The sequence below is a fragment of the Ambystoma mexicanum genome, chromosome 5q (genome assembly GCF_040938575.1).
Source record: "Ambystoma mexicanum isolate Mex_15411 chromosome 5q, UKY_AmexF1_1, whole genome shotgun sequence".
Taxonomy (NCBI): domain Eukaryota; kingdom Metazoa; phylum Chordata; class Amphibia; order Caudata; family Ambystomatidae; genus Ambystoma; species Ambystoma mexicanum.
This window is the reverse complement of record NC_090933.1, coordinates 435818869-435843406: the sequence shown is the minus strand read 5'-3', so window position 1 is coordinate 435843406 and position 24538 is coordinate 435818869. Positions and strand designations below refer to the sequence as shown.

At 44.1% G+C, this 24538-nt stretch overlaps 1 protein-coding gene across 4 annotated transcripts in view; it reads left to right on the top strand.

Moving 5' to 3' along the window:
* ZNF521 (zinc finger protein 521) overlaps nt 1-24538 on the top strand; it is a 1002654-nt gene that overhangs the window by 812950 nt on the left and 165166 nt on the right. For 2 of the 4 annotated variants that reach the window (XM_069620932.1, XM_069620931.1), the window contains exon 5: nt 15945-16010. The exons of the other annotated variants lie outside the window; for them this stretch is intronic. In XM_069620932.1, the coding sequence (XP_069477033.1) occupies nt 15945-16010 (66 nt within the window). The remainder of the gene's footprint in view (nt 1-15944; nt 16011-24538) is intronic. 4 annotated transcript variants of the gene reach the window in all.

Genomic DNA, 24538 nt, shown 5'->3' with positions numbered 1-24538 from the left:
TAGGCGGTGGAGCTGTCCAATACCATGCGCGTGGAGCTCTGGGAGGGAAGATTGCTCTTGTCGACTCCCCTTATATTCAAGTACAGTACGTTTTTCAGAATAACCATCAAATATGCAAATAAACTCCCCTTAATTCTCTCAAATTCTCAAAAAATAAAAAGATGGAGGGCTTACCCTTGACCTGTCCATATTATGGCATTATTAACCTGTTCTCCGAGCAATAACGGGGGTAACGACCCGGTAGCCAGAGTTAAAGGCTAGAGCGAAGCAGGGGCATTTATCGAGGGCCCTGGGATGTCACCTCTGGTGTAGCCCATTCAACGTGTTTAATGATGCCATTGGCACCCCAGGTTACCAAAGCGGTAACACATGGTGATTAAAAAAAAAGTATTCTCATTCAAAGAACAAGAGGACGCAGCGTCCCATTCATTGAATGAAAATACTGTGCAAAGATTTCCGCCATGATTGGGGAAGGCGCGGCTCTGTAGGAGCCCCTCTTCCCTTTCTATGGCAGCCAAACTGAGCAATGAGTGAAGCTGTATGTAGCGCTGCAAACCGCTTAGTGGAGATTGGGTTTGGGGGGCAAAAAGACTGCAATGGCGGCCTGGGAAGCTGGCGGTCAGGCTATATTGGGAGTATCAGCCTGCATTTCAAGCCTCCCGTTGGCCGGCTCCCACCCACAGAGTGCTAATATATCTTAGACTGAATAAGAATAAATTCTACAGTACAGAACCCGTATGTCTGTCCATGCCCCGGGGATACACCAGTGCTTTTTGAATAATCAGGCTATCATTGCAGTGAGTTCTTCAGATTCATATCGTCTGTGCTAATAGGTGAATCGCGTGTGAATTAGTTGCTCGTTCATGCTAACTCCACCACCAGTATTTTTGGAGCGTTGTGATGTCTGGCGATCATCTGCCACACACTTCAATCAGCGCCGCTTTCGCCAGACTCCGGCCTCTTCCTTTTCAATGTGGAGGTCAGTACTATTTGTCCTGACTTGTTTTACAGTTGATGTGCTTGGGTCTTGTATTGTAATATTGTCCGCCGAGACCGAGCGGTGCCTCCGGGCTGATATCCTTGGATGCAGTTGGAAACCGCGCTCGCCGCGCAGACACGGCTAAAGGGTACATAAAGGACATAAATGTCCCTGTTGTTTTTGTTGCATCTTTCAATCCTTTCCACACCATGTTCCGCAACTGCTCTGGTCCCAAAAAGGCGTTTTCTTTTTTTTGCTTTTTAATTTTTTTTAATGTTTTATTTCTATGCCATTTACTAGAAGATTGAGGCGTGAGCAATGAATTGCCGTGCTTCCCTATGGTCTGTGAATAACACTGCACACTGCTTTGTACCAAGATGCAGCGGACAAGCAAAACGTTAAGGCGCGTCCTTTTATTGTGTATCATTTACCCTTCAGCACATTGTTTACCTTCACACTGGGGATGGGAGGGCAGGGGGGGGGGGTGTCGGTCGGGGAGAGGTTACTGTCTCACCTGGTTAAAAAATGTGCTGGGGTTGATTGTATACCCCCCACCCCCCCCCCCCCCCCGGTCCAGGAACTGCCCATTGATTAAGTGGACGTGTCAGCCCATGGCTCAAGATGGATGCAAAGAGAGAAGGGGCTACTTTTGCGTGTCAGACCATCTCTTTTCATTTCAACTGGCATGGCTATTTACTTCACAGCAGATTGTCTTGCTGTAAATCACCAAAAGCCCAAATAGCACTAAAGCATTCCATTGCAACATTAGCATTTGCTTAACAAGCACAAGATAAACATTAAACAAAGAACTGCATTTCTTTATTAGAGGCTGCAAGATACATAATCCATGAGCGCAAGAAACATGGGACCCAGTGGATATGCAGATGTGTGTTATTTCATTGGCGCTGGGCGGCCTTGTTAGAAAAGGTTTTCATCTGAAAGGCTTGGGGGTGGATAGTTGGCTGTCCCTGGTGGGCCTGTAACTAGATACAGAGACTGTTGCGAGCTAGGCCGGGCTCCCTGGTGTATGCGCTGATTGGACAGCCTGAGGAAAAGTTGGGAAGCATCAGGAAGTGAAGGAAATCACCTTGGAAGGGATGGGCTAGAACCAGATGAAGGCATTTGACTTCTTTTGTGAGTCCCACAAAGGACAGATTGCTAGGGCGATCCGACCTCTATTACTGCAAATCAGACCCTTTCCACTATGCCGATTTCATTAGAATGGCCAGCATGGTGCACCAGGAAAAAAAAAAGGTTAGACACGGTAATTTTACAGGCAGCCGGGTACAAAAAAAATCTGCATAATTAAGCAGTCAAGGCTGCTAATAGGGGAGTTTATATGCTCTGGGACCCGGCAAGGGCAGCGCATATGGATATAGCACTGGATATTAAATCGGCGGCGTGCAGCCTTACTCCCGGGTCCTTGGAGGGGTGGTCTAATTATAGCGAGAGGAATTGTGTTTACTGTTCTGTCTTGGGCAAAGCTGGTGAAAAAAGTGCAACTAAGTTTTGTTGTAAAGCTGAGCACGCTGTTAATAGAGAAATCAAAGTGAATGCCAGTTTATTTCTAGTAAACAGGAAATTAGGCCTTCCAAATGTGCTCCAGCGTCCCCCCCCTTCCTTAATGTGTGTGTGAATGTGTGCGTGTGTGCGCGCGCTCGCGAGAGAGGAAGTGGGGGCGGGGGGACGTGCTCTGGAAGCTGGACGACCTCGTTTCAGTCATGTCCCGGGATGTCCGGCTGAGCTGCTCACTAGCAATAATCGATATTTCGCAAATTATTCGTTTTTTGTTATGTGCTTAAAAAAGCTAATTTGGGTATCTCTTAAAAGTCGCCATTTAATGAGCATTGGGTCGTTCGCTGAACAGCAGTGGTAGTGGGTCAGTCTGGTTTACCCCGCGGAAAGGGATGTGATCTTCTAATGAGCGCTGATTTCATGGACATTAACGTTTTATTGTAAGGATCAAAGTCACGAGAAGAGAAAACCCATGGGGCCATCGAGTCGTTGGGCCCTTAGCAACTGTCAAGCATGCGCACTGCTAGAGATGTGCAGAAACCAGGAAATGATTAACTCTTCCCCCTATACCTTCGGTACTCAGCCACTCCACGAGTTGATCAAGAAAAAAAAGAACTTTGTTGCGGTGCACTTTGTGTGCTCCAAGCAATGCTCCACTTCCCCAGCACTTGCATGAGTCCAGCATGCGGTATTTTTCTGACCAAACACAAGCATAGCAGATAAGAACAGACTTCTGCAGTGATGACGTTTTCCATTTTTTCGGAACACATTTAGAAGGATCTATTTTCATCATGTTGTCAGACTGTTCAGTGCCAGTATAATCGCCCTACACACACCAAAGGCACCTAGGAAGGGTGAAGTGTCTAGGGGAGGGATGTTCCTTAGCGGGAGGGTTCCGTGCCAATTGAAGCTGATGTGTAAAGTTCCTAGCAAGCACAGCAATGGTTGAAGAGAATATTAAGGTGATAACAAGCCATCAGTGGGTATCACAAGGGTGAAGCAGCCACCAATCATTATCCTGACGTCCCAGGGCATTACAGAAGCATGCTTACGGCCCAAGTGCCCTAATCATTATGCCCTTCTTAAATTAAATTGAGGAATTCAGCTCAAGACCTAGCTTGTTCCTTGGTGACAACATGTTCTCCACATCACCAGGACTCTGGACTCTTACATGTCCATGTCAGTGATCTCTTCCATTTGATGCTCATGTTCTCCTTCCTCTACTGCTGTGACACTGGCCTCTGTGCCTGCTGAATGCACAATTTGCTGCACATTTAGCGCTCTCGCCCAAGATACAGAGGCTGTGTCTCCTAGAACCCATATGGCACATTAACAGTGTGCCCACTGTGCAGGTGACCAACCTGACTGATGATCCTATTTAACTTTCTGCCATCTTGCCCCATCAAACTCCAGATCACGTAAACCATATTATTGAGCGGTGCCACTCAGCTGGGTGCCATCCCAATTTAGCCAATCTATAAAAGGAAGCTGCTTTCAATAACTAATGTCAATCATACTGTGTCAATCTAGTTGAATAAAGTGACCAGGGATGAATGAACTCATGGTCCCAGATACAGTCTATGTGATGGTTGGTTCACATCCCTCGGTACTTTCAGAGCCCGTTTACATGCTTGCAAGCGAGAAATGAAGGAAGTAGAATGAATGGCTGTTGATGGTGCAGGAAGGAGGCTTTGGTTATGCCACAGTTTAACAAAAGACTTTCCTTGTGCTGTGCATAATTTCTTGCTGTAAGTTCTTATATATTTTACTATTCATGAAGTGGGAGGCAGCCAGGCAACTCCCTGATGTTTTGCTTCGTGAAAGCTTTCTCAAGGTAACTTTGAATTATTGGCACAAACTGAAATGCAAATCCTTCAAAGAAACTATTGCCACATTTATTTCTAAAACCTGGGTAATCACATTTGTAACCTTTTGTGATACTATAACTCCAGTAAATCCGTCACTTTAGTTCCTATCATGCCGTTTCGATCAGTAAGAATGAGACACTGGGAACATGCTCCATACATGTGTGTATAATAACTGCAATAATGCAAACACAATTACATTTTTAATCCACTATCAATTCAAAGTCCAGTTTTAAGATGCCACTTTTCAATCAGCCAACTACAGGATTTAATACTGAACTAGTGCCATCACCGCTAGACATCTCATCTGCTCATAAACTGGGCCAATTTCTTCAATTAAATGATCATGTACCCCATGTTCTTGATTGGGAAATGCCAAAGTACAATGTGCCACGTAGGAGTGGTTCAGGTAGACCTTTTGGGAGGGGGCTAGGTGATTGTAGGCTTCATACCGGCCATATTAGCCGAGACATCGAATGTGAGAGTAATTTGCAGCTTGAATATTTGGCGAGATAAGTAGACTATGCAGAATGACAACTGTTTGTAGTGGCTGGCTTGAGTTTCATGAATGGCATTAGTACAACACTATTGTTCCTGTTTTTGGAACTGCAGACTGGGGAGTAGATGGCCGTTTGCAGAGTGAGCTTTCAATCTTTGTGGCAGCCATTTTGTTGTAGGCATAGTTAATGGAATTCCATGAAGGAGCTTTTGGGAAATGAGTGATGTGGATATAGTTTGTCAAACATGTGGTTCCACCAACAGAGACCACCTGGCACTTTGGTTGCAGCTTTTTTGATTATAGTAAGATCATGGCGATCTGTTTCTTTGTGGCCAAGGATAAAAGTTCAATATCATTTAGTAGTTGCCCTCAAAGTTACTCAAGGTCTTGGTCTGGTACTTAATAAAGTAATTTATGGCAGGATGATGTGTGCCCTCCTGCTTTTGGCTGTCAATGCCCAAACAGTTAGTACTTTCAATGTTGGAGTGAATGGGAGATTGACAAATAAATCTGGTACTTTGCTTTCATTTTACTTATTGGGGTGATTAAGATAAGTGGGCAGTTTTATAGAAGGAAAACTGATTTATTGGCAATAAGTATTAATTCATTGTTTTCATTATGAAACACTTGGTAGATGCCCATTTCAGAAAATGAGTTAGACCAGTGTCCCGCTCGTTTGTGTTTTCGAGCACTTGACCTGATTAACGGGCTGCATGGTCACTGTTCAGTGAGCTACGTGTGAGGGGCCTGACCAGGTAGGGCTTTCAATGGACCACAGGTTCTTGATGATGCTTTGGAAATTGTGGGCCAATGGTATATGTTTGGGTTTGGGTTTGGGGGGTAAGGATTTTAATTCTAGTAATACATCTCTTGATAGGTCATTGTGGATGTGCAAACTTGGAGCAGGATGGTTCAATGAAGTATAGAGCATGTAAGCGAGTTATGAAGAAAGAGTGCAGCTGCCCCAGGTGGGGGTGCAAGTAGACATTTCAAGAGTGAGTCTAATGCAAAGTCATATGGTAAAAACCCTAATATTGAGAAGAAGGCACATTCGATCTACTCGATAAAATTGAATTAAAAGATGGGACCTCTTCAAATCACAAGTTCCAGACCCAGTCAAGCACAAACGCTGTTTGAAATCAGCGTGAAGTTCACGGCATAGGATGGTAGTTAAAGACCTGAAAGTATTATCAAGTCAGATAGCACCTCCTTTCGTAACAGGGAACAATTTAGTCTGTATGCCACAATAGGTATATATTTTGTTCTTAAAATCATTGCAGACGCTTGATGGTTGAAGCACAAAGGGTATTCCTTGGTTTATATTTCCCTCTGAGTTACTGCTGTCCCCCATGTCCACTGCTGGTCCAACAGTGGGCAAAATGATTCTTCAGATAAAGACAACTACTTGGACATCGTTAGAGTCATTATCAGCATCATTTTCGGTGCTGGGAGGAGCCCTAAAATGGGTGGCGTGGATTGGTGAGGAACAGAGTGAGAAATGTATGAATTTGGAGCAATACCATTTGTGAAGTAGAGAGGCAGGTTGGGTAAAAAGAGTCCAGTTTACAGAGAGAATGAAAGATATTATGGAGAGAGATAAGACGAGACGCTAAATTGTGAACGAAGAGCGAGGCAAGGAATCAAGAAGTACCAGATGGGACACAGTAGAAAGAAATTTGGAAGAGAGTAAAATCACACCAGACCGATAGAATGGCAAAAAAAACAGGAAGACATGACGTTGAATTGGGAAGTAACAAAAGATGTGAGACCATGATGGGGAGTCCCCTGGAGTCCATGTCCGTGTAAGGGAGAGACTGGTAGTGGGTCAGAGGTTCGAGATGGTGGCACTATGCCGGGTGACAGGAAGGAAAGATTAGGAAAGAGAACGAGCATAGAGGCAGCTTTGGGAAGTAGCATAAGAGGAAGTAGGAGGCATTTGGGAGCAGGGCCCCACTTTTCCATCAAACCCCACCAGTGAGATCAATACCTCCCAGCGAGAGAACCTATTCAAAGGCGGAGCAAAAGCCCTAGAAGGCAATGCTCTGGCAGACCTTACAAGTGCTTCTCTGCCAGAAAGCTGTGGAATCATGGCAAGGGACTGTCTGTTTGCGAGACCGAGAAGGCCCACGGGGAAAGCAGTGTTCTTTACGCGTGCAGCAGAAGGAGAGAGATCATCGCCTCATTGAGGGGCTTGATCTTGATCTAAGATTCTTTTGTTTTGGACACTGGAGAATCTTTTTTGAAGTTTTTGTATTTTGGTTGCCACAGTTTTGAATATCTAGTGGATTATTGCAACACTGAACATTGCAGCGAAAAAAACGTTTGACATAACGAGGGGAAGCCCACGCCTGAATCCTTACTTTAGGTATGGACCGTTGAAGCGCTATTTGTGCTTTTACGCTGAGTCACATTACGATGCCAACACTTTGTATTTAGTTGGCCGTTATCCAGACCTTTTCATTATTTGATTGCAGAAGCATCCAGCCACAGTCCAACGCCTAGAATGGATCTGTTGTCCCTTTCTATTCCTTTGAACATTAGATTTAAGACAGGCCGGCCTCTCCCCACAGCAGGGAACAAAATGAAAAGCAATCCATGTGGATCAACTTCTTTTGCCTGTCACAATTACTTGTATGTTGATCTGCCCAACTCCCAACCTCTTAACACGTGTAGCTCCATGCTCCGCTCACACCACGCGAAGACAGAATCAGAGTTGCTCTAGTTAATTTGTTATAGTACTATCTCTGCTGAGGGTGAGAGTTGTGAAAATTGGTAGTCCAAATTAAAGATCAGTTCAACGAAGTATATGTTCCCTTTCATCTATGTAGGTCTGCCAAGACGGCCTATGCCTTGTCATCCATCAGTGTTCAGCAGATTTGTGTGTGTAAAGATTTCGCCCTCATCTGTGCCCAGTCCCCACACGGCACACGTGACTGCTTCATCGTACAGCACTGCAGCTGAAATTAATTTTGAAGTGTAACTCAATTACTTTAATGTGGGCTCCTTATCTTTGCATATTCATATTTATGTTGTGCAGGATTTATTGAAACGGATTTGATATGATCTCAATTATAGTGACACTTGCATTTATTTTTCTCGAAGCAGATTGCAGACTTCCCCTAGTATTTTGACATTGTGTGATAGTTACACGCTGTTTAATTGCTTATGACTATTAATTCTTAGGGAGCGAATTTGGTACATGTTTTCACCGTTTAGCTGCAATATCAGTTTGCCATTACAAGAGAGCAGTAATTGGGGAGCAGGAGCCTTTGGCCAGTTTTTCATTGTGTGGTACACTTGGCAGTTGTAGTCTAGTGTACAACGTGACAATCACAACAGCAGGGAAGAGTAATGTAGTTTTTCTTTTATTAAAAGGAAACGCATGTGTAGGGTAGCTTTGTGAGTATGATATAAAACGGAATACAATGAGATGCGGGTTGTGGCGCTTTCAGGCCACTTTCCCACCCCTATGTGTTAGTTTCTGCATCTTGCTCCCATGGCATGGTTCTATATCATTGTAGCGCTGCCTTTCACTGTATGATTCACTTGCCCAATGTTTTTTCACTTTGATGTCGCGTCACACAGGGATTGTCCTTTTCTTGGCTATTGCATTGATGGCAGAAGGTGCTCAAGCACTCATTATATCTGAGGATGCTTTCTGGCTATAAATTACCGCAGGCAACGGTTATTGTTGCAGCTGGTAATCTGGAGAGGTCTGGCGAATCACCGGAATAGCACCTGCATGCCGCTAATGGGTGGGAATTTACTGAAATACCATCAGCGGTGTTAGAGTAAAGCTGCATGCATTGGTTTACATATACATATTTTACCATTGCCATCCTCTTCCTAATTATTGCAAAGGGTTACCTACATGAGTCGTTCTTTATTTGTATTATGCATAAGAGTCTTATGAGCCATTTGCTGTATTACATTGCAAAGGGAAAGATAAGGTGGGCATCGGACATTTACTAAATGTTCTACCATTTTGAGTTAGTGACTCCTGATAATATCGGCCAAATTACAAATGTTGAACATGGCAGCTTTAGCTGAAGGTGTAGTGTACTGAATAACTTTTGTGAGTATTTATTGACTCAATTTTCCCCTCATAAAGAAGACTGGCCCATTTTGATAAAGAGAGTTTGGGGAAACACAACCAGGCAAGGACCCACCTGACCGCGAGTTTGGACACATGCGGGCATCTCCCTGGGAGACGCGCCAGCTTGTCTGGGACCTCAGGAATGGCTGGCAGACCGATGTATGGGATTCACAGTTGCGGACGGGTGCTAGTGCCAGACGAGTGTCGTTCATCCTTTTTGTTTTAATACAGCGTTCTTGAGGTCAGGCAAGTTGGTAGTGCCTAGTGCAACCCAGGGAGAGAGAGATGCGACAGTGTGGAGTTTTCTACAGAAGACCTGGGAACCCAGATCTGAAGAATGGAGTTCAGCGACCACTAAATTAGTTTTCTCTTGCGGAGAGTCTACTCATTGTGTGGACCTTCGCTAACTTGAAGACCCTCTGCAATTTCTTTGAAACATTGAGACATTATCCCGCTCAATTTTGTTCCATTAACAACATCCTCATTTGCCCAATAACACTAGACTGGGTATTTCCATTTTCTTCCCCGTGCCATAACATGGGGTTTACATATAAAGGGAACTGGCCACCCCATCGAAGCAAAATGAAGCTCCAGAGAATGAACTGTGGAGTAATAGGATACACGGGTAGTGTTCCCCTTCCAAAGCACTCACCTGGTGAAGTAACCAGAAATTCCTACTTTCCATACAGTGGAGCGTTGACAGTCTATCTTGAAACACTCCTGAAGCTAAGGCAATCTCCATTGGGAAACTCTAGAGTTTAACCCACAGGCCATCACATTAGCGGCACGCTGAACTGGTTGGTGATCCTACTCCTAAACCTATGCTTGTGTTTCTTGCAAGTGCTATACCACTGTGCAGTCAAGGGGTAACATGTCAGTTGAAGAGGCACTGAACCCAAAAATGCCTCTGCCTGACGTTTACCCGGCTTCCTCTTGTATTGCACTCGGGGGGGGGGGGGGGGGGAGCTTGGTAATTGAGAGGCCTAGGTGTAGTGTCTCCTATAGCCTCAAAGGACTGCTCCATCTAGCCCAGTTAGATCTACTGAAAGCCATTGGAATCCCATCTCCGGGAAACAAGGTGGATGGGCAGTGCTTGTGGTCCTCCTTAGTATATGCTAGAGAAGGCTGTTGATAATACCATCACAGTGGAAGGACATACGATATGTTTGTCCGAGTGTTTCACTGTTTGCAAGCTCTGGGTGAATGCTGATGCAAATCGGCACACAGGCTTCATTTTGGCAACTAAGCAAACTCGATTGGAATCAATATGCAAAGGCAAGCTGAAGATTCATACACCTTTTGTCAAACAATTCTATTCTGAGGGAGTTCTTATGTGGAGCTATTTGTAGCCACCTTTTGAAAATGTGTTGCCTACCTTAGTTATGTTCCTGTCCCTCATCCAGTAACATGTATATTGATGATATGTCTATTGATGCGGATAAGGTGGGTCTCTGTCAACATGTCAATGTCAAATGGTTGTTCTTTGACAGATTTGAGAGAGCCGGTGAGCTTAATAGATCTGAGGATTTATTCCATCTACAGCTTTCAATGATGATTTACTAACATGACAACATTGCTGTAAACGGCTAAGTGTCCACTCAGTGAGTGGTGCGTATATTTATTTAAATGGAGTCATGCTACATGCGAATTCCAGTGCAATTAAAAGTTGTAAAGAAAAGATGGAATCAAAAAGAAGGGAATTCTTGTGAAGCTTGATGCCTTGGTGTATCTGGGAAGATCCATGTGTAGATCTAGGGACGCTGATCTGATTGTCTTTGCATCTTGAAAGGGAAGTTAAAAGCATAAAGTTGTGTTCCCATTATTTCTAAGGTGAAGGGTCTTATTGGCACCTTGCTACTTTACGGTCAAAGGAGTTCACCATATGTATGTAGCCTGGTGAAACAATAGTACAGTAGGCATCTGCCCCCCCTCCTATAGCAACTATTGGTGGAGAGTGGGGTAGATATTATACAGGCGTCCTGCTGTTTTGGATTGTTGAACAGTTATTCACACCATATCTCCTTAAAGTGATGCTCCTTCTCAACTCTAGAACAGAACCATGTACTTTCGCAGGGTTCCAAGACCAGCCTTGGTCAGGTGCCTTACAGAACAATGCCCCACCCCATTATGATCACATTTGGGAGAAGACTCTTCCTCATTCAAAGGCAAAATTATGCCACCCAGGTCCCATAACTAACCTTAGAAAATATGCCCCCCTTTTCATTTCGGTTCTCGGTGAGGAAAAAACTTTAAAAAAACAATTTGATTTAGAAAGACTGATCCGAGACTGCACTGAATGGTCTTTGTAAATTGAACTGTCTCACCCCTGCCACATAGGAGTGCACACAAGGGCTGACTGGCACGGCCCGGTGGCAAGACACAGATGAATCTGGTAAGTGTGTGTCTGTGTGTGTTGAGGGACAACGTTTGTAGCATGGCAGGGATCCTGATGGGAAAGGGGAAGGGACGCAGGATAACGTAAGGGTATTTGTGTGAGGGCTGGGGAAGTGCGTTTGGCATGAAGTGACGGGGTGGGGTTAGCGAGTATTTGTGTGCGTTTCTTGTTGGTGTGTGTGTGTCTCTGTAATGGAGCGTGTTTTGGTAGTAATGTGTTTGGTAGGGAGTGGGCAAGGGAGGAAAGGAGATCCGAGGGTAAAATCACCCTATTATGAGGTGTAAGGGAGGTTCTGGGGTGACGACACCCCACCACCCGAAGAATATTCGAAAATATCAAATAGAACCCCCATTTCACAGTAATGTTTGTCCATGACGTAAGAAAATCCTTGATGAAATGTATGGACCGGCTCTCCAAATATGTACTTCGTGGTATGATACTTCCTGCTGCTGCCCCACCAATCCTATGTAGTCCACTCAAACGGTAAGTGTCGCATGCAGAGCAGACCAAGTGTATGTGTCTCTGTATGTCAATCAGCAAAAATGTTAGTGTGTCACCTAGTAAGACGCAGAGGATTAACACAGCTCAAAAACGTCCAGTACTGTAAAAAAGACTCTGTCGCTAGCACTGAATGGCAAGACGCATCACAATTTGAGTTTTCACTCAAATTATTCTGATCACAAAGCACCCTAGATCATCTGTGACTTTGTGCAATGAATATCTAAAGTGATGCCTCGCCTCTCATGGCCAAACGCACGATCATTCAGTTTCTCTTGAGGAGGACTTGTGTGTTCCCCCTCATCTTCCAGCCCACTTCTGCATGTTGTCGTAAGCCACCGAGGGAGGAGGTAAACTATAGCTGCCTTAGACAAAAACACAATGAACAAATACGTTCAATAGCCTGGCCTGTCCTGTCCCAAAAAACAACCAAATCTGTCATCAACTCCATGCACTTATCTCCATAGGTTCATGGATGAACTGCCTAAAATGCTGATTTTGTTCTGCTGACCAAATGAAGGCACACAGGCTGTCCGGTAACAACAACACCGGTCATGTATCTTCACGAGTATTGTCACAGGGTGCTGAACTATTGCTGTTGCCAAAAGAAGACACGCTTTCCTTAGGTCCATCTTGATGACCGTTTATATGCTAGGCAAGGTGACCATCCAGCCATTAATTGTGTGAAACCATTTATTTGGCATAACATAGTCCTTACAATATGGAACATGGTGTCATTATTGCTGCCAGAAAAGCATACTGTCCATGAATAATCCCACTCTATTGTGGAAGCATCTACAAGTTGCCCAGGAAGATCCAGGTCTGCTAGGTGTACTGGGGTGTCCTGCCGGACACTCCAGTTGCGTTAAAGAGCAGTTTTGATCTGCTGGTCTTGTTGTAAATGCAAGTCAAATATCCCAGAGGTCAGTCCCACTTCAGCGAAGGTCAGATGGCCCTGCCTGACCCATTTTTAAAGTGGTTGTCCTCTCCAATAATTACACTATTGACACCCAATACATTATCATGTAATTATCTTTAGGTCTCGTGTAGTTCCTTTCATAGCTGCAAACGGACACGTTTTTGTGTTCCCCGGGCATTGTTCTCCAAAAACTTCACAACATGCCTGCCATCAACCTAGTGCCAGTTTGGGGCATTGGTCAGGTGTCCCTGTCCTCGAACTTAATAATTAAATAAGATGACCGGTTTTTATTTTAGAGGTTAAAGCTTGACAGCCTAGACAAATGCACCAGTTTTTAGACTCAAGGAAAATAATACTCGATAATGACCCTGACCAAATTCATAGTGTGCACCATCCAAGGAGGGCACTTGCTTGGCGATCTGCACCACAAGGATCCATATTTCCACATCCAAATGATGGTGATACAAAGCATGTGTGCAGGCAATTTGGATTCTGTCATTTGCATGGTCTACCCCGTCCCTTGCAAATGAGGTAACAAATCATTTCAGTGCATGCCTATGAAATTAGCGAACATGCATTTGATTTTACAGAAGTGCTTTTCTGGAGAACCAATTTGCACTGCAAACAGCGCACGCGGCCACAGATATTCTGCCTGCCAGGGTTGTCCAAATCCAGCCCTCGAGGGCCAGAATCCTGGCGGGTTTTCGGTATTTCCCCATTTATTTTTTTATTTTATTTATTTTTAGCATTTTTAAAGTGCTCACGCAGCCCACGGGCATCGAGGCGCTGTTGCAGGAATTGTTTGTTTTTTAATTGCGTAATTGTTTTTATTTGTCTTAGTTGCGTTATTTATAACGTGCTTAAACACCCAGAGGTTTCTAAGCGCAGACCCAAGGATCGAACCTGTGTTGCTTCGTGTCGTCTTGCTTCCAAGACGCACACGTTGTCGCTGAGCTATCCTCCCGGGACATTTATATTGATGAGGGAAAATGTGCATACATTTAGAATCAATGTATGCAAATGAATCTCATGAATATTGATGGGGGGGTACTTTGAAAACCCAGAATGGAGTTGGGCGACCTCCTCTTTCCCCTTTAGAAGGAACGTCTCTGGCCAGCGGTTTTCCATTAAACCCTCACCTTATGTGGTAATCTGCAGCTATTGAAATCGTACTTCTTCTAATTAGATCCCATACAAAAAATCTTTGAGAGCCAAGGCGACGCTACTCTGATTCCATTAATATACACCTTGTCTATAATCTTTAAGGCGGCCACCTGGGCTGCCCCACATGCCTACAGTGAGTAATGCACATCTTATTAATGTCCTACTTTGAAATTGTCCTCCATGGGTAGAATGAAGGGACCCAGTATATGGGAATGGAGAAGGTATTCACTTGCTTGGATTATTCTAGGCTGGTAGTCCTTTTGCTTCTTTCATTTGCAATCGCTCCTTCTACTCCACCCCCACTAAGTCCCAACTGGTTAGATCCTACAAAAGATCTTTCTTTAGATCCTTATATAGACCAATTATATTTTCATTGTACACAAAAACTACGCAAACAGGGATGGGTGGGACACACTTGACTCTACATCTTGGCTACATTATATACCACTTTCACACATGTCGGATATAGGATAATGATGAGGTGCGGCTGTTCTAATGTATTGGTAGCAATGGGGGGGCACTAAAGCACAGGTGAGTAGATTTTATTTACAGCAACACAACAGAGGACTCTCGCCATGGCTATCCATGGAGTCCTCTGCATTGCAGTGTTACTTTGCATGGTACTTGCACCTGGGCAAAAATTGTCACTGAAAAGTTGCATTCAAATGATACATAATTTCCACTGGTGCTGTTTTTGCTATGCCTCATTGCCCTTGCACCAGTGCAAGGTTTCTGCAGTGTGCTATTAGAACTGTAGAGCTATGAAAGGTTTTCTCTGCTACTTTCATTTATTTTCAGGGTATAATGGATCAGAACTGAAGTGCATGTCAATATTTCATTTAAGTGCATCTAGAAATTATTCCGTTCCCAGTAAAACAATGTTACACTTGTGGAGTGTTAATATTCGCCAGCACTGTCAACAGGGGGCCATTTATCATGGTCCAAATGTATATTCAAGCCATGCATGTGTACACCAGTGTATTTTTTGTAGTAGTGCAAAATTGCATTGCACCATTGCAAATTAACATAGGCCAATGTGTTTTTAAAAATGTCGACTTTTTACAATAACCAACAACATAGATGTAAGCTCATTTTCCAATAAACCCTGCTTAAAATGGCGATAATGTGGTTGTATTAAAACCTGTGGATAGGGTTTTTTGTTTATTTGAATGATAATACCGCTTGAAAATGAATATGGCCATTTTTTATAGTGTTTATACCCCCTTTTCTAAAAGCACTTTGTGTATGTTGTCTTTCCATGTGACGCTACTTCAATCGGACCAAACTTAATTATAATTATTAATAGTCCCACGAAACTCGCTTTACATACACTTCAACATTTCCCCTAGTAACATATTTCTGGTATGAAGATAACATTTGAAATAAATCTGTCCTCCTTCCTCCCCTGGTTTATAGAATGAAACACCAAACCAAATGATATATACATCTTCATGCAATATAGTAGTATATCATCTTAAAAAAATATTTTCTCATTATCCTGTTGATGTTCTTTGTAAGGACATGACAAGGTCAGGCTTCTGTAGATCAGGACAGTATTTTTTCTACTCTGCCTTTCCCACCCAGTGAGTGGAGAAGCTGTTTACCAGCAAAATCTAAAGGAGGTCTTCTTTTTACTGCACATCCAAGAGGAACTTGTGATCGGAGTGGTGAGCCGCGCATGCTCCGAACTCTGTATGCAGAGGCGTTGCTATGGGGGACTGTAGGGGGGCTAGAGCCCTGGTCTTTAGGTTGTAGCCCCAGATAGCTCAGGGTCTACAACCAAAAGGCTAGCTAGGCCCCAGTCCCGACATTAGGGTAGCCCTGGATCTTTTCCAGACCTAGCAACACCCCTGCCTGTGTGGAACTATTGTTGACTATGCAACTATTGCAGCGCTAGACAATGTTATCCCTGCAGAACTGTCCTTTAGACCCAACTGTAAAGCAGGTTGCATTGAGTCTATGCAGCATGACATTTCTTCTTTCAACTTTACCGCTTTGTGTTTTTTTTGTACAGTACTCGAAGGTAGATATACCTGTACTTCCAAGCGCTCCCGGAGTCCCAGACGTGTGGGCATTGCTAGTAGGTATTTAATATTGACCCGTAGCCACGCTATCTGTCCCGGCATGGTGCACAGGCACACCGACACCCAAATGCAAGGAGAGAAATTAAGTAACTTAATGCTCATGCAAAATTAAATATTCTAGGCATTTTGCATGTTTGAATGCGCTGAACATTTTAAAACTGCAATTGTTCTGCTGGGCTACAAATTATAAATTCTCTCCAGTATTTAAAGATAATTAATTGATTGTGCCCATAACAAGTGAATCAGTGTGTTTATTTGAGCAGGAATGCATATTTGTGTGAAGTATGTGCTCTGAAACAACGAAGATCATGTTATAGGCCGATAGAAATGTCCATGACATGTATTCACGCAGCACTTGGTGCTGATGTCTTTAGAAGAACTTCCATAGTAGACTATCAATGGCCGATTCATAGGCTACTGTGGTGCAGCGTGGTCCCCGCTATTCACCCAAGCTTTGCAGGACTCCCTATGGCAGGAATCTTGGGGGCTCCTCACCAAATAGTGTGCATCATTACTTGCTATATCGCTGAAGAGCACCTCATTGTGACGCTAGGTTTTTCTTTTTACCTAGCCTCGTGATGCGAGGGCAGAGTTCAGTACATAGTCAGCGGTGGTGATTGGGCCGATCCGAGATCTGGCACCAGATGTGCAGCCGGATCTCGAGATCCGGCCAGAGTCAGCCCCAAACAACCCATGTGATTAGCGCTCTGCGCTGGATTGTTTTAAAAAAAAGAAAGACAAAAAAACGCCTGCCACGATATGGAGTAGCGGGGCAGAGCAGCACATTGGCGCCATAGCGCTCTTCTGGCTCCGCTACCTTAAGTATACACAGCAGGACGCAACGCAGATTACATTGCCGAGCCCACGAAGGTGGAGGCTCAGCTACTCAGTGATCTAATCTGCCCTATGCGAGCGCACTGTGCACACAGCGCAGATTACCCTTTGTGCACAGTACTCGCACAGGGCAGATTAGATCTGAGCCCTCACCTTGGTGGGCTCCGAGTCTAATCTGCACCACGGTGCAAGCGGACTGTGCACAGAGCATTTTACTTTATACTCTCTCCTCTTGGGTGCTTTAATTTTTATTTTACACCCGTTTCCTTTGTCTCTATCGTGTTTGTTCTTATTTGGTTATTTACAAATAAGATAAAACACAGAGCCAGCCCACATGGTGAATGTGTAGGGCTCCTCGTGATCCTGTGTGATTTGCAGAAGGCCTTTTGCCCGCTTAGGGCATCTAATCTGCCCTGTGCAGGCTCGGTAATGGCACGAAATAGCCGTTTTCAAGCTTTAATGTCATATTTTGGGGTGCACCTGTGCCATGGAAGTGGTTTAAAGTGGAATTGATATAGTGTGGAGTTTGGAAAAGGAGCATGAAAGAAATTGCGCTGTTTTAAACTATTATTTTGGCTATCTCCTTTGATCGGAGGTCAACTGCCAGCTCTGCCCCTTCTAAACCCCACCTCCTCAGACTTCGCCCCCTCCTCCAAACTCCGACCCCACCCCGGCCCTTGTGGGTCCTCCCACCACAATTTTTCCATTTCCACCACTGTATATAGTCAGAGATCTAAGTGGGCGGGAACCCAAGGGTATGATGTTCCCTTACTTTTCGGGGAAATCCTCCATTGTTCCCTGGACAGCAGGGAAGGGCACATTTGTTTTTTACTTCTGCTACAGGAGATTCGAACCTTTGCCCTGCTGGTAACACCCCAGTGCCCCACACTACTGCACTCTCACGCAGGTGCTGTACTTCATTTTTATATGTGTATAGATTGCTTGGGAGGTAACGCTCATTTCCCAGACTCCTCAAGGCTCCGCTCAGCAGTGATCTGTAAGTGGCTTCTGCAATTAAGCATGGATTGCTGCAGATGGTGTGGGTACAGGTAATGGGAGGGGGCGATGTGTGGCTACGCTGCTGGTCGTGTCCCTCAAGAGATGCACATGATGGGTGATTGGAAGGGGGAGGCTACTTCAAGATGCATGCCGTGGGGTACATTGACAAACTGAGAGTGGACATTTTAAATGCTTTTTCTTTTATTGGGTTTTTGTCAGTCTTGATAATACTGTTGTAAAACACAGAGGGGTGGGGTGGGGTAGAGGAATGGAAGGACCCTGGTAGGGGGTTTCAATTAGGGAGTCGAGTCTGAGATCGGTGGGGCGAGGGTGCCATGAGGGAGAAGAAAGAGGGGAGGGCAATGCTAACATTGACAGACTTACTTTTTAAAAAAAATCTTAGACCCCCTAATATAGCAATGGCCTATTTACATCAACCCAGATATGCACCAATATCCTAAACAAAACCATTGAGTAGACATTCAGGAAAGTTGCTTGAAATCAGCTTGACCCTTTTTTTATCCAGACCATTGCAAAAAAAAAAAACTACGCCTCAATCTCCCACTACCTTTCCGAGGGCCCCTGTCTGCATAGCATTGCTCTGTTAACAGAGAAAAACTGCATCTGTTGGTGTTTGCTACTGAGAGATGTTCATAGTAGGAAACGCGCTGCTGGTAGTGGGCGCGCAAAGCCATTCACTTACGCGAGTGCAGCCAGGCGAGGAAGTGAACAGTTGTTGCAGTGAAATTCATGCCTTGTTTTTTGGAAATTATAGTGACGGGAAAGACGCAGCAGATTGGCTTTCATTCATGGCAGCCTCATTTTGAGTTGATCTCAGGGGAGAGCGGGTGGAGAAACTAGCTACATTTTGCTTGGAGCAGCCTTCTGCAGAGAGTTGCTCAGTATCAATGCTGCCGTGGGCGGAGACTCCCAGGAAGCCTTCTAGCTGACCTTTGTGGCTGACCTTTTGCCATAAGAGGCCAGAGTGCGCAGGCTATTGTTGGGTATGCCGCAAATTGATTATGTGCAGGTGAATGCCAATGGAGAGCGTACATTATTGCCTGCCTTTCAAACCTGCACGGCAATTTACAGTTCTTTTAAGCAATCTGCTTCCCATTACTTGGCCTTTAAAAACACATGTGGATATTTTTGTGCCAAAGCGTGTACACCAAAAATAGGTTTCTCATTGCTAAAAGGAGCATCTGTGTGCCTTTCTTTTACTGTAAGGCCATGTCATGCCAAACTATGGGGCTCCTCCTGCTAGTGGCGGACGCGGGCAGGCCTAGTAGGGGGAAAGGAGCTCTTTCTGAAAGGAACACGGAGGGACGTTTTGGCAGTTCCAGCATTTGTGTTTGTGGGTAGTCAACATTTAACAAGACTCAAGATAAAGTTTGCAAATCACTGCTCAGAGAACAGTGCATTATTCTCAAGTGAAGGTATTTTTATCATCGTACTCTGAAACGCTTTAATTTCAAGCTTTCAGTGTTATGGTGTTGAAGATTTCGTTTGCTACTAGAACAAGGAGTACCTGGTTGTAACAGCGTCTCAATGCCCCTGGGTTTTGTGTGTTTATAAATGTGAAAAGAAACAAATAGGCATGTATGGGGATCATAGTTCAGCATACAAAATATATATATTTATTTTATATATGATAGGGCGGCGATAGCCAGCCCCCTATAGTTGATGTGGGTCGGTCTCCCACAGGAACTACTTAATATTCTATTGTTAATAACTTTTGATTAGAGTAACTATTAGAGTAACTGATTTTACCAAAATTGCAGAAGTGATTAGGGATTGTGGGGCCCCTCAAGTCCCTAATCACTTCCGCATGACTGGCAGACCGTCTTCATAACACACAGCAGCCACACTTTTTTTTTTATTTTTTATAAACCGTGCTACTGTCATTCCTTGAAAGTTTTGCACTCTGAGACTATTTTTCTGCCTTTTTGCTAAATTGCATTCTGGTATTTGTAGTCTCAGTCAAGATGGAGGGAATAATGTCACAATTGTACACTTTTTACCTAACATAGTTATAGAAGGATTTATATATTTGCATGACACTATGGTATGGGTACATTTCAAGTTATCTTTGTAAAGCAGAGTATTGTTGAAACCCAGACATGAGGGTGGGGAGGGGAAATGATGACAGGGCAAGTAAGCCATGAGTATTTTCCCACAATGTGGCAAGAGTTTGCAATCCTGGACACTGCTGCAGATATTTTCCCAAGATTGTCTGCTTTTCAGAGCACCAGTAAAGGACACATGTGGGTGGACAGCATAACTTTTTTTCAGAGGGCGATGCCCCACCTTGGGTTATTTTGAAGTTGGTAAGCTTGCTCAAGTATTTGGATACCAGGATTTTACTCCAGTTGTCATGTTCCCAGTGCAGACGCTTACTTACCCACAAGTCCACAAGCCCTTGTTTGGTAATGGGATTTTGTTTACCACGTAATATTCACTACAGATTGCTGGGTTTAAAAGGTGAGCACCTTTTATACTTTTCCAGCATATTTATTGGAACATTTTCTCTTTCAGGTTATTTTTCTGTGTTCATTGCTTTTTTTTAAAAGGCCAATGCTATTTCGTCTTGCGCACTTTCTTCTAAGGGGAAGGTCAAATGAACTACATTTGTATATTTCACTTTAAGATATATGTTCACTTACATGGGTGCTAGCTTTTGATTTTTGCTATGGGTGCAGAAAGTACCTGGGCATGTTATTCTTGCCCCCGGCCATTTTTTCCCCATTACTGTGCTGCTTAAATGTGATTAGTTCGGGTTGTGCGCTGTATCACAACAGTCACCAAGGGACCTGCCATAAAACAAGGGGCTTGGAGCATGCTGCTTAACCAAAGGGTGTGGTCCATGGCAAATCATTAAATCTCACTGCGCATTGCCTAAAAACATTGATTTCTCAAAGCCTGCTATCTTTTATGCATAACAATACCACTGTCAAAATAGGACAAAATCAGTTTGCGATTGATGAACATCTTTCAGCAATGGGTTGCAAGTGTTTTAAAATGCACAGTGGGCGTGTCCTCAATTGCCGAAGGCTATGGCTAGTGCTTTGGTAGTGTTCGTCCGTCCCCAACGACCATGGCTGAAGACCATGCTAGTGGTCTGTAACCTTTCTAAGAATCTATGTAATAATAAAACCCTTGACATTCAAGGAAAAAACTAGTTGCAGGGACGTTGAGGTGAGAACCTCATGCAACAAAACCCTGAAATTCAGGTAAAGCCACCTTAACTTCGCACCCCCTGTTGCACAGCCTATGACCACAATGATGACATCACAGATCACATCACTGATGCTATCATTAATTATATTATATATAACATCAATAATGGCATTAGACATAACCTAATTTATAAGTTAGCTCATGAAAACTTTGATTACCTTAATAACAATTTAGGCTGTGGACTTGGCCATGACAAAGGCTGGGGTCACTGGCCAGCACCATAGACCATAGCTAGTGGTCGGTTAGTGTTAAATACTAACGTGCATGGTTAAAAGCCATGCCTAGTAGCCCATCACGGTTTTAAAATATACAGTGGGCAACATTGAAAGCTGTAGTTGGTGGCCATGACTAAAGGCCATAGCTAGTGTGCATTAATATGTTAGAATATACAGTTGGCACAGCCAAAGGGCGTGGCCACTGGCTAGTATTATGTTGAAGACCATGGCTAGTGGCTGGTTAGTGTATATAATATACAGTGGGCACGGCCGAAGGCCACCGCTTGTTGCATGTTATTATTTTAAAATATACAGTGGACACAGCCAAAAGATGTAAAAACTGCTTGAGGTCAAAGGCCATGGCTAGTGGCCCATTTATGTTAGAATATATAGTGGGCACAGCCAAAGATTGTGGCCACAGGCTAGTATTTTGCTAAAGTCCATGGCTAGAGCCTGATCGATGTATATCATATACAGTGGACACGGTTGAAAGCTGTATCCACTGGTAAAGGCCAAAATCGTAGCTGGTTATTGTTTAAAAATATTCAGTGCACATGGGTGAAGGTTGTGACCACTGTCCATAACTGAAGGCCATGACTAGTACCCATTCATGTGTTAAAATATGTTTTGCATACTAACAATGGCTGAAGGTGTAACGCTCACCTGGTATCCACGGGGACGTCACTCAGCCTGTTCTGACCTCTTACGACGTAGAATCCTTCCCTGGAGTCTACTCGACTGGAGACTGGGCCTTGTTTTATTGGAAAGTGTGCTCTCCGTCCTGCTTTCAGCGCAGGGGCGCGTTGATTGATGTGTGCTCGTTGCTCCCTAGTCACTTCACTGGCAAGAGTCCGACAGGTAAGTATAATGAGTCTTTTGAACAGTTCTCTAACTTCGTTCCTTTCCTTCCTTAGATGATGGCCGGCATCCGGGGATGGCGACGTGCTGCCGAGATGAGTAGCGCTGAAGGTGAGTGAGAGCGCGATGCACAATGCAACCCTTTAGTATTTGTATTGAACTGAGTTATTTTTCTGTGTCTTTTAGATGCCGCGACATTTTCAGCGTGGATGCTGGTTATGAAGAAGAAATGCGGTGAGTAAGCGCGGTATGCAACGCCTCTAGATGTTTCCACGCTAACCTGGAATGTCTTTTCCCTCTTGCAGATGGATGAGAAGTTCCAGAGACAGAGTTCCTCCAGAGCGGCTGGGATTCAGGCAAGCGTTTGAAGCTCGAACAGTCTTTAAAAATAAGCGAAGATTTGCTGAATGCTTACTAATGCCTTTTTTCTGTTCTTTTTCCTTTTCCTTAGGAAGCGGCGTACCAGGTTGGGAATGACACAGCCCAAGATGCCCGCAGAACAGAAGGAGCGATGAATGATGGGCAGAAGCGGTGCAAGGTAAGGCTGTTCCTAACGGTGTTCTTGCTCTTGCAGGAGCTGAGCGCAGAAGAAAGATGCAGGCCTACTGGAGACCGATCCGAACACGGTGAGTGTCACGCTGCCGAAAACACAAAGCATGTTTCTCAGCCTGGGCGTGGCTTAAATAGTCTCTGGGTATCCCAGGTGTGTCTGGGCTGAACCACACCCAAAAGACTAGACTGCACATGCAGTTCTGGGAACCGAAATATGTGGGGGCATCCATCTTGTCCCCATCAATGCACTACAAGTCCAATCCCCAATGTTATCCTATGGGGGTGAGTGAGTTTGGTGCCACAAGCGCCAAGTCTGACTCCAAGTGGGTCTTTGGAGGGATGGAGAGGCCCTTGAGGGCCATGTAGGTGATTGTGGCCTGGCTCCAGCCTGACATCTTGGAGGGCTGAGGACATGAGGGGCAGGAATCATGACAGAAGGCCATGCTTAATGCCTGTTACTGTTGTATTTTAATTAGTGATGTCATCAGTGATGTGATCTGTGATGTCATCATTGTTGTCATAGGCTGCGCAACTGAGGGTGCGTGAAGTTAGGGTGGTTTTAGCTGAATTTCAGGGGGTTTTTGCATTAAGTTCTTACCTTAACGTCCCTGCAACTAAAGTGTTTTCCTTGAATATATAGATGGTTCTGTTTGCTTGTACTGTATTAGCCTAGTATTATATTAATATTGATGATCCTCAATGAAACCGGGTGAATCTTGAGCTAAAAGTAATTTATTTGCAAGATTTCATAATCTTCAGAACACTTAATCAGGCATATGAAGAATGAAGCTCTTGGAAAGCAGGACCACTTAAGAATTTCCCTTGGAAAGCCTTCTCATTTCGATTGTGATTCTGTTACTATACTACGTCAACCCTTCGCACTTCTCTGAGCAATCCAGCGGCGTTTCTTTCTCGTCCCTGCTTGCATATGGTTTGGAGTACCCCATTTCAATCTTTTAGACTGTAATGTGTGTGTGTAATTTCTGAACTGTATGGCTCTTTGTAAAGGAGCAACAAATCGGAAACGGACATGAACAGACGAGGCATTCTTCGAAGAGCTTCATGACAGTTAGCTTAACTAAGGTATCGCCCTGATGATTCTTTCTTTCTCCCTATATAGATATATCTATATGCCTATACATAATAAAACAGTTGTGCAATGCCAAACTCATTCGCAAACACAAATCTAAGGCCGAATTGGTACCTTATCCCGATATAGGTCTCTGTGGGGCAATGTAGAGGATCCACCCATCTCTGCAGCCCAGCCGTTTGCATATATTCACGAACTGCATACCCCCATTCAAAATAAACAGAGAATAGTAAACGGAAAAGCCTTAACTCCGAGTTAAGCTGCAGTGAAGTGCAAAAGCAAAATCTAAACAGCCCAGGGAATGGCTCTAGCTGTCTGCTGCCATACGTGTGGGGCATGGGGCTGGAGGAGGTGGGGAGGTAGTTTGGAGGGGGGGTTGGGGAGGCGATCAGTTAAGAGCCTATGTCCATGTCCTCTGTTGCTGGTGTGAGCATTAAGAGCTCAACAATGCAGAAATCATAAAACATGGTGGGTCAGAGAGAGCCGAAAGGGAAGAATATTTTCTACGAAAATGCAGCGAGTTTACTCTGGCAAAAGGATTAAATGTGTGGGTTCAATAACAGATTAAATCCGGGAATGGATATATTATAGAGCACACTATAGTTGAGTATCAAGTACCATAGGAAACACTAAAAATAAATTGCTAATAACTTTTGACTCCAATGATGGATTTGGCTGAAACTTGATGAATGATCCATTAAAAAATAAAGTTAAGAAAACAGTAAAACACAGTTTCAGC